Genomic DNA, 10,469 nt, shown 5'->3' on the forward strand with positions numbered 1-10,469 from the left:
AAATAACTTTTACCACACCATGGTATCCAATTTCCAAAATAATATTACAAAGGTATAAAGGAGAAAAAGATAAAAAAGCTACCCTCTGAATTCAGTGTCAAGTACTGGAGCACTTACTTAATTTTCCCTGGACCCTGACCAAATCCTTTGGCTTCCAGTTTTCGGTAGAAATTACGGAGCTTGGCTTCAAAGTCTCTCCGGTAGGGTGAAGGGGCTCTTGCACTGGCTCTCTGTAAACCTGCAGAGAGAAGTGCATGGGCTGAGGGTCAACGCTGTTTGCCAAAGAACAAACACATAGAGCAGCGGTAGAGGAAGGGCCGACCAAAGGCATATTCATGTGTCTTCATGCTTTTTTTCTCCAAGAAGTTTCCCTTAATTTCTATTACTCCTTCAATTACTTTTATAATAAGTAGAAATAAGATAATACCAAAAAAATTCTGCTGACAAGAAATATTTATGTCTTCCACTATATTTCAAGTTATATTTCTCCTATAAATTCTTTGATGAGCATATTTATTGGCTTAACTGCACTTAAATAATCTAAAACAACATAAACAAAACTATGATTGTTTTATATTAAAAGATTAAACTTTTTTTGTAAGTCACTATATTATCATAAGTGATTGTAACTCTAATGAGGCAGCTGTAATATATGCATATGTTGTATTTCTCTAAGTATATTGAAATTGATGCTAAAATTGAAGGATCTATTACCCTTTGAGATAGCCTGGAGGTACCTGGAGATTAATATGTTAAGTGAAACAAACCCGTCAGAGAAAGACAAATATCTTTTACTATTGCTGGTACTGCCACTATCCCCATGGTCACTTCTATGCATTTTGCAAAGTACTTTGGCATAAATATCTATGATTATGAATCTCTGTAGCATCCAGGTAAATTTAATAAAAGTCTAGAAAATGAGAATTGTAAAACTTAATATTACTATATTTGGATTACATAATCTAGGACCCTATCATCAAAGCCAAGAGGATAAATAATGAAGTACTCTGACAAAATGAACTGGATGAGTGCCTGGACTCATGGCATCAGTAATATCTTTATCAGGAAAGTTGAGTCTTTTTATAAAAGTTATCCAAAGATATCTCATTTAGCAAATCACTCTTGTCTCCTTTTTCCATTTCCAATATGATATCTTTCACACATAGTGATGTTAAAATCATACTCTATGGCCAAAGTTTGGACCAAAGTGTAGACAGGTTACAACACTGGGACAATCACTACAACAAAATGGCAGATCATCATCTAGACCAATAGCTTCTCCCAATGGAAGGCTCTGCTCCCCAAAAGTAAGTCACCCTGTGCACACCGGAGACGATCGTTCTGGCTCTGACAAAGCCCTGCTCCACCTTCCCCAGGTCATGGCACCTCAATTACATTGTAAGTCAGGGGTAGCAGAATTAGGCATTTCCTCAACAATGTCATTGGTACACTTGTTTGGAGGAAGTAACAACAGAGAGATACTGACTTAAAAACCGAGTTTAACAGTGAATAAAAACACCTCTAAGAGAGTTTCAAGTGACATGACTTGGAGAAGCCAAACTAAAAAACATTCTAGTTTCAGCGACTATAGCAGCATTGAGTGATACTGTCACACCCTTTTTGAGGGACAGAGAATTTTGCTAAATTCTGCTTCTCTTCTGAATTTCTCCATCCACTTTTTATTATTGTTATTATTTTTTAAAATATATTTTATTGATTTTTTACAGAGAGGAAGGGAGAGGGATAGAGAGCTAGAAACATCGATGAGAGACAAACATCGACCAGCTGCCTCCTGCACACCTCCCACTGGGATGTGCCTGCAACCAAGGTACATGCCCTTGACCAGAATCGAACCTGGTCCACAGGCCGACGCTCCATCCACTGAGCCAAACGGTTTTGGCTCTCCATCCACTTTAGAAGCCAAACTTGGACTCTGACTCGAGGTTGTGAGATAAAAAGTTACCAGATATTTCAAACTAACTTCCTTTACTTTTAAAGTTATATAAAAATTGGGTTATCCCTGATACCTGCAACAATGTGATAATGCTAACTAACAAATGGGGGGAAAGTCTCCAATATCTGGTCATGTTTGGGGGTATGGTTTTTACTTAATTGTTTTGATGAACATATGGTTTTTACTTAATTGTTTTGATGAACTTTTTCAATAAACAGTCTAATATATATTTCCTCATTGGAATGAAACAATATTGACAAAGATTTTTTGTATCATGAGTAAATCATTCTAATACATAAAGAAAACTTCAGGGGAACCATTTTATACCATGTAAGAAAACCTTTGGCATCTTCCTGGGGATGTATGGTGGTCCCTACTAACCTCGTATCTTCTTTATATATCCTAGTAACTTCTCTACAACATGAGAAAAGTTGCCAAAATTGATATCTATTAACATTCTGAGTCATAAGGATGAAGGTTTCATAAAGGGCTCTTCCCTTTTAAATTAAAAAATATATATACTTTAATTGATTTCAGAGAGGAAAGGAGAGGAAGAGAGAGATAGAAATATCAATGGTGAGAGAGAATCATTGATCGGCTGCCTCTTGCACCACACTGGGGATGGAGCCTGCAACCCAGGTATATGCCCTGACCAGGAATCGGACTGTGGCCTCCTGGTTCATAGGTTGATGCTCAACAACTGAGCTACACTGGCTGGGCCCCTTTTAAGTTCTTATAGAATGCATTCGGAATGTAATAGAAATTTAGAGCAGGGTCTGGCAGACAGACAGTAAATCATTTAGGGTTTTGGGGCCATATAGTCTCTGTCACTACTGCTCACACCTGCTGTTGCCATTAAAAATACTTAAACCAGTATGATTGGGTTCCACTAAAATTTTATTTATAGGCATTGAAATTTGAATTTCACATAATTTATACATGTCATGAAATCCTGGTTCTGCAAAAAAAAAAAATTCAAATCATTTGAAATGTAAAATGCATTCAAGTCTCGGGGCATTACAAAAACAGGTGGTAGAGAGACAGACAAGCATACAACCGTCCTTCTTTCACCATCACCTGGTAGAAACACAGGTGGCCACTTACAGGAGATACCCTGCCAGCCTCTCAAGTTACCTGGGGAGTTCTGAGGTGAGGAGCAGGGTGAACAGCGAGGAGAGAAGCTGTACCCTGGGTGGAAGGCAGCTTGCAGGGGGATGTAGGACATAATCTCTTCTTCAAAGAGACTGCAAAGAAAAAAAAAGAGTTTATTTTCTGTCCATGAGAGTACTCATGAATTAGCATAATAGCAGTGACAGTCCTCACAAAGCAACAAAAACACTCACATTCAGCATACTGCATAGTATTTAAAAGATAGGCACAGTGGGGGGATAAGGACACATATGGAATACCTTAATCAATAAAGAAAAAAAAGAGATAGGCACATCCCAGGACACAAATTCTGTGTTATTTTTTTTCTGTGTTATTTTAAACCCTAATTAATACTACCACGAAGTTGCTATCAAGTACTATATTCAGCTCTTGCTACCTGAACTGTAAATGTAAAGAAGGCTCTTTTCAGCCCCCGTCACTAGAAACCTCTAGAGCAAATGGTGAGTGTTCCAGCCGGCCGTAGTGAAGAACTGCCCAGGGCAGCTTCTCCAGAACTGCTCCAGGCCTAGCCTCTTACCTCAGCAGAATAACTAGATCTGCATCACAGGACAACTTTTCCAGCCCATTATTACCCTCCGTCCGAATGTAATGGATTTTCTCCCTAAAATAATGTGGAAAAGAAAAGAGTTACACCACAACTCAGAAGCCAAGGAATGAATCCTTTTCTGATCCCTTTTTCTCTCTCTTCCAATGTGGCTGAACAGCGATGTCCTAATTAGTGTCAGGTATACTAGTATTCTTGGTATTTAAAGTTCGTATTGCAGGTTCCCAGTATACTCTACAACAGTGATGGCGAACCTATGACACGCGTGTCAGAGGTGACACGCGAACTCATGTTTTTGGTTGATTTTTCTTTGTTAAATGGCATTTAAGTATATAGAATAAATATCAAAAATATAAGTCTTTGTTTTACTATGGTTGCAAATATAAAAAAATTTCTGTATGTGACACAGCATCAGAGTTAAGTTAGGGTTTTTCAAAATGCTGACACGCTGAGCTCAAAAGGTTTGCCATCACTGCTCTACAAGGAATTCCCTCTCCTCAGACTCACATGGACAGAAGCTAAGGAACACAACAAAGGTAGGTTCTTGAAGAGCCATAGCCATCGGGAGTGGAGCTGGACTAGGAGAGTGGCTGAAGGACGGTGGTGGGCTCAGGACATCTTGGAGGTCATGGAAAGAGAGTGAGGAGCCTTATGCCTGATGGGAAACGTGTAAGGCACGCCGGGCACAAAGAGAGTCTGACCTCTAGAACACGTGAGAGTCTCCCGGTGGTCCGAGCACAGGCCTACATTTCTCTCTGTTTGCAGTTTATACATTCTTACCCTTTCCCACAATCTCCAACTCTAACCTGGCAAATTATTCCAATAAGTCTATGGATAAATAGCATTTATTTTGATCAAATGAACTTTGTAATTGGCTTTTCTGATATTCAAATACTGTAAATACCATAACTGAGATTAATTCAATTGCATGCATGCTTCAAAGAATTTTTTAAAAATGTCCTGAAGCAATGCAGCATAAATCTGGGAAGATTTAGAGAGCAATTTTAAAAACAATATTTAACTTTTAAATTTCTTTTGCATGTTGGAATCTTTTGCATTACAAAGCCCAATGTAACGGTGTTAGGAGGTGGGGGCTTTGGGATGTGATTAGGCCATGAAGGCAGAGCCCTCTTGTCTGAGATTAGTGCCCTTGTCTCTTACCTGTGAGGATATGAGAAGCTTGTAACCTGAAAGAAGGCCCTCACCCTCATTATGGTAGCACCAAGTTCTTGGACTTGGAGTCACCACACTGTGAGCAGTAACTTTCTGCTGTTTATAAGCCGCCCAGTCTGTGGTACTTGGTACAGCAAGCCCCAAAGGACAAAGACAGACACCATCGCCCACTGATCTTCAGAAGCATCGCACCTGGCCATCATTCTCGGCTCCTCACCCCCATGTTCAAGCGGTCACCAGCCTCTGTTGTTTTTGCATGCACGCTATCACGCAAGCTCTTCCCTCCCCTCCACCCGTGCTCTACCATCCTCCATACAAGGAGATTCAAATCATAGTCTCCTAGTAACCCCATCTCCTATATCTTATGTCCTACCTCCAGTCTAGCATTTTTCTCTACAGAACAGCCCAAGTGGTTATTAAAAACACAAATTCATCTATTGTTCTTTCCTGCTATAAAATCTTTAATGACTTTGTAAATAAAATTAACTTCAGATAAAATCCCAAGCCTCCCTTTCCAATTTCACCACAGTCTCAATCCACCCTAAGCCATCCTGGAGTTTTTTCGCTCTTCACCTACATCAAGCCTTTTCCTGCGTGGGGCCTTTGCGCACTCTCTCCCTGATCCCCACCTTACATCTTGGGGACAGTTTCTTCTCATCCTTCAGGTTTCCGTTTAGTGTCAACTACCTGCATTCTGAAAGCCTTCCCTGCATTCTGCTTAGGACGTAAGTCCTCCTCCTCTGCACCAGCATATTACCTACTATTGCTGACTTCTGATCGCATCCTTCATGACCCTTAACAAATTCTATGGCTATATATTTGGCTTTAAAAAAACAAAACAGGCCAAACTTGTCCGTCATCTGTCTCTCTTAATAGATTGCAAGTGCCATCAGAGTAAGACCAATCTCTGTTTTTCTTGCTGCTACATACGAAGCCCTAGCACAACCCTGATTCAGAATAGCTGCACAATAAAAGCACTAGTTGAAGGAAAGAATGAATGAATAAGGACTGCGACCATGACCCTTAAAATTAACAGATATCATTAGCCTCTGGGTTTTCTGGCTCCATCTTCTCCCTGTATGTGTGGCTTCCTTACGATTCACTGCTGAAAACAGTTTCCTAAAACTCATTCTCTATCCTCTAACCCAGCAACTGACTTTGTGGACCCAAGATAGTGGATCCATGGCTCCCTGAAAATAGCTATGGCTGAATAAGGGTCACTGTCCTATCTGGGTACCACAAAGGAAGCATTAAATTCTTCCTCTGGACAGGGTCATGGGAAGATGTGCTTTTATTTTCAACTCTTGGACCTTTAAGATGGAGCTGACTCACACTCACATCACACCCAGGAGCAGGCAAAGGTTTAATCCAAGCAAGCAGTGCCCAGCTTCCTAGTTCCCTTAAGAGTGACCCCCTAAAGAGCAAGTTCTTATCTTGTCACTCTACCTTTTTACCTCCATCCCCTCTTAGTGTCTGATGTCATTGTTGGTCAACTGTTTTTGATGAAATATTTGGATTTCCAACCTGGGCTCCACAAGTCCTTCATTTGAAATTATATGCAAAGGCTTATGTTTATATGTGAGGGCAAGTCTATAATGTTTCTCACCATATTCTTTAAAGGGAGGGGGACAGGAAGAGATTAACCCAAGAATTTATATGCATATATGCATAACCCATGGATACAGACAATAATGTGGTGAAGGCCTGCTGGGGTGGGGTGGAGGGGATCAGTGGGGGAAAAGGGGGTGTCTGGAATACTTTCAACCTTTAAGAAAAGGTTATTAGTTTCTATACTAAACCATTTCTATGGTTTTTCCATTTCCCTCACTCCAAGTCCCTCCATGTGTGGAAAATCATAATTGTATAATTCCACACTGCAACAAAACTCTTAAGATTTTTAAAAAAAGTGATATTACACAATAAGGCTCAAAAGTTTATTTTCTCTTTGAAAAATATACTCTTTTACTTGTAGTAGCAAGCAAAACTGACATAGGCCCTACTCTTATGGAGGTTATATTGTTTCTACTTTCAAATTATTTAAATTATTTAAATGGGACTATAGTGCCTTTAGTGGATTCAAATTTCTCTAAAAAGTAAGCAGTGAATTAATTACTTAGTGGTGGAACCAATACATGAAAAAGTGTTCAAGAGCAGAAATGTGTCAAAAACTTTTTAATTAGTATAACACCTCTGAAAATTCTTTGAAAATTCCTTAGATTATTATGTACTGTGAGAAAATAACGGAGCCCATGAATAAATGACCCATATGATTGAGCATGGCACTGCCTTTAGCAGCGCAGTAATGAAATTTGGGCAGAGGTGGACATAAGTGGAAGTGACAATACTCATGCTTAAGCTCAACTGTTCATGCTAAGGCCTTTTCCTTCACTCCAAAAGTAATGTTTTCCATCTTTAAATTAAAGGACCAGGTTCTGAGGGTCAGAGTGGGTACACAGACAAGGCCCTGCACTAAAGAGCTTATAGTGTTATAGGGAGACATAAGTACATGATAGAATAACAGAGATAAGGGGAAATACCTTAGAGGTACAAAAAGAATGTTTAAAGTAAGGCACAAGAAATCCTAGTGTGCTTGAATCACCAAATCTTTGCATTTGATTTGAGCCTTTAAAATAGGATGAGCTACCCACAAAAGGAACGCCATTCCAGAAAAGGAGTAGGCAGGAGAGAGGGACAGCTTATTTGGTGGAAATGGAAGATGGCAGGAGAAAAATACTCACACAGGATGGAGAGTTAGGCTAGGGCCAGACTTTGGAGACCATGAAAATTGTGCTTAGAAATCTTTATTTCATATGCAATGAGAGCCATAAGAGCTTTTGTTGGGGGACAGGAGTGACATAATTTGATCTGTTCTATAAGAAGATAATTCTGGTTACAGCAGGATGATAGGGGATATCTTCTAAGAGACCCCTGCCAACTTCAGGAGAGAAATGATGAAAATTCAAATACTGGTCATGATAGAGAAGAGAATAAAAGGGCTGGAAGAGAAAAAGTGAGGAGGTAAATGTTTAGAAGTGAAAATGAGGACAGAGGAAGGAATAGAGAGATAATGGCCAATTTGGAGGATGGTGGTTCTAATTTACAAAGGTAAAAACACAGGGAAAAGAGGTGTCCATGAGGGGGTCTGGGCTGGGGGCAAGGATATAATTGATATGTCCTGGCAGGATTAATAAGGACTTGAATATCAAAGAGGTTATTTCCAATGTTGGTGATTTATTGAGGAAGTCACACACAATAGAGTTTTACAGTTGTCTGACAGACTCAAAAGACCACCAGATGGGCGGTAAGGGGTTAGAGGCAGTAACTGACTGTTCTCACCCACTTTGTCTGGTCTTTCACATACATCCCCATTTAAGCATTTCAATAGTGCCTACACTGTGACCCTATTTCAGTGACGAGAAGACTAAGGGTAGAAGATTAAATAACATGACTTGATTGTTAGCCTGTATGTGAGCTAGAATTAAGACTACAAGGGAACACTCTTAATATCCATGCATCTCCAGCGTTTGGAATTCTGAGCAGTAAACTGAAAGAGAGAGAGGTGTTTGACCATTTTGGTGAAAAAGTGGGATTTAGCTTCAGGAGATATTTTCTCTTTCTATCACTTTGTGTGACTATTCCTTCCAAATGAAGTGATTCAGATTTCCAGAGACACTTAGTCAAATAAGACCCTAATAAACAACAGAATGTATATGATACTTTTGGGAAAATCGGAACATATATGATACTTTTTGTTTGCTTCTTTTGAATATGGTCATTTTATATATGATTTACTATTAAATAATTTTATTTCAAAAAATGTATATGGTGCTTTACATAAATACATTTTAATTAAAAGTATGTTGCTTCCTTTCAGTGCTTCCTTCCAAGTCAATGGAAATCATTTTAGCATCATTATGAATCATACGTAACCTGACAATATGACTATTGCTGATTGCTATACTTCTGAGCACATTAGAACCCTCTGGCCCCTTCGTTTTGAGAATTCAAAGTATAATTTAAATGCATGGATAGAAAACAGCAAAGCCTTCTGCTCTGTCTCCCCACAGAGGTGCTGTCCCATCTTGAAAGAGAGCTGAGGAGATCTAGAGTTACACGGGGATGGACAAGCCCCTACCTGAGTGTGTGGTTTCTGGCCAAGCTTGGCTGACGCTCTTGCAGCATTTCAAAAATGTTTGGCTGGCGAAGAAATGCCACGATCTTGTCATTATATGCTGAAACGACAGAGGGGCAGAGTTGTGCTTCAGTCTGCAGACCACAGATGATTTCCCTGATGATTGGAAGATGGATGCTTGACACGAGAATTAATTTAGAAGTTTGAGGGGCAGGTAGCAATGTATCAAAAAATGTAAGCTCCTGAAGGTGTTTCCAGTGATATAATAGCATTATTATTTTTAAACAATCACCCCAGAAGTGAACTCAACCTAAGTCAATCATCCTAATATTCCAGAAACTTAACGATGTGTTAACTCACTACTGTGTGAACAGATAAAATACAAAGTAGTTCTCCCATGAGCGAAGTCTTACGCTCTTCTTAATAAATTCTCTTGGTCATTTTGCCATAGTTATTTTAGCACAAGATTCTTTTTGAGTTCAAATAAACCTTTTTCCGAGCACTTGACACTTATGACCTGTGGCCATGAGTTGATTTCCAGGAGTGATAATGGAACTATCCAAATCCATTTAGGCTCTCTCACCTCTTTCCCCTGATACAAGTGGCATGTGTTTTGAAAAGAGGCAGTTGATTTTAGAAATCAAGACTGTCGACTTATCCCCATACACACAAGGGAAGAGAGGTTTACATTACAAACTGCATCTAACAGAAACAAACCCATGACCTCATTAAATTACGCTCCCCTGGACTTGGCTAACGAAGTACTGAATAGAGAAAAGAAGGGAAATGTGGGTCTGGGAGATATCAGGGAAGAAGGAGGTGAGGGATAAGGGAGGACAAAGCGAGGAGGCAGGAGAAAGGGGAGGGGAGGATGGGCGCAAACAACAAAGGGGGAGACGATGCCATAAAAGAGGAAGAAAAATAACTCAATAGAATCCTCAATATTAAAGGATTCACAATAAGAAAAGCCAGGTTAATTACTGATTATCCAGGGGTTCTAAAAGCATGCTACATACCCAGTGGCAACGACTCATGTTGATGCTGGCTTCGAATAGCAGCTACTAGGCTGTGTCCTGGCCGGGCCATTAAAGAGGTTCCTCTGTTTCTACAGACATCTGAGGCCTAATTCCAAAATAAAATTATTAGTGTTTGCTCATTGAGTATGATGTGGGCTGTGGCTTGTCATATATAGCCTTTATTACATGGAGGTATATTTTATTGACAGTGAAATGTCTGCAATACTCAGTTTCTTTTTATTATATGAAGTGACCTGACAATAATACTGAAATTGCCTTAAAATATTAAAGAGCTTGGACATTTTAAATAGATTGAAATGACATATTTCGAGTTGATGCAGAATTTTGAATTTGTACATTATCATCTCACGCTTAGTACTTTCTGAAGTACTATATGATTGCTACCAGACAGGGGGGCTATCTATGTTGAGCTGGGAAGTTGGGGCACTGCTTTCTACAATCTGTGAACTTGTTTCCTGC

General features: G+C 39.5%; 1 protein-coding gene across 4 annotated transcripts in view; it reads right to left on the reverse strand.

The window, feature by feature from the left end:
- Positions 1 to 10,469, reverse strand: part of HECW1 (HECT, C2 and WW domain containing E3 ubiquitin protein ligase 1) — a 164,314-nt gene that overhangs the window by 22,187 nt on the left and 131,658 nt on the right. For all 4 annotated transcript variants that reach the window (XM_006757224.2, XM_015559723.1, XM_006757226.2 and 1 more), the window contains 5 exons: positions 9,990 to 10,095; positions 8,977 to 9,073; positions 3,642 to 3,725; positions 3,089 to 3,198; positions 118 to 238 (listed from right to left, as the gene is read on the reverse strand). In XM_006757224.2, the coding sequence (XP_006757287.1) occupies positions 118 to 238; positions 3,089 to 3,198; positions 3,642 to 3,725; positions 8,977 to 9,073; positions 9,990 to 10,095 (518 nt within the window). The remainder of the gene's footprint in view (positions 1 to 117; positions 239 to 3,088; positions 3,199 to 3,641; positions 3,726 to 8,976; positions 9,074 to 9,989; positions 10,096 to 10,469) is intronic.

The sequence above is a fragment of the Myotis davidii genome, unplaced genomic scaffold, assembly GCF_000327345.1.
Source record: "Myotis davidii unplaced genomic scaffold, ASM32734v1 scaffold573, whole genome shotgun sequence".
NCBI classification, from domain to species: domain Eukaryota; kingdom Metazoa; phylum Chordata; class Mammalia; order Chiroptera; family Vespertilionidae; genus Myotis; species Myotis davidii.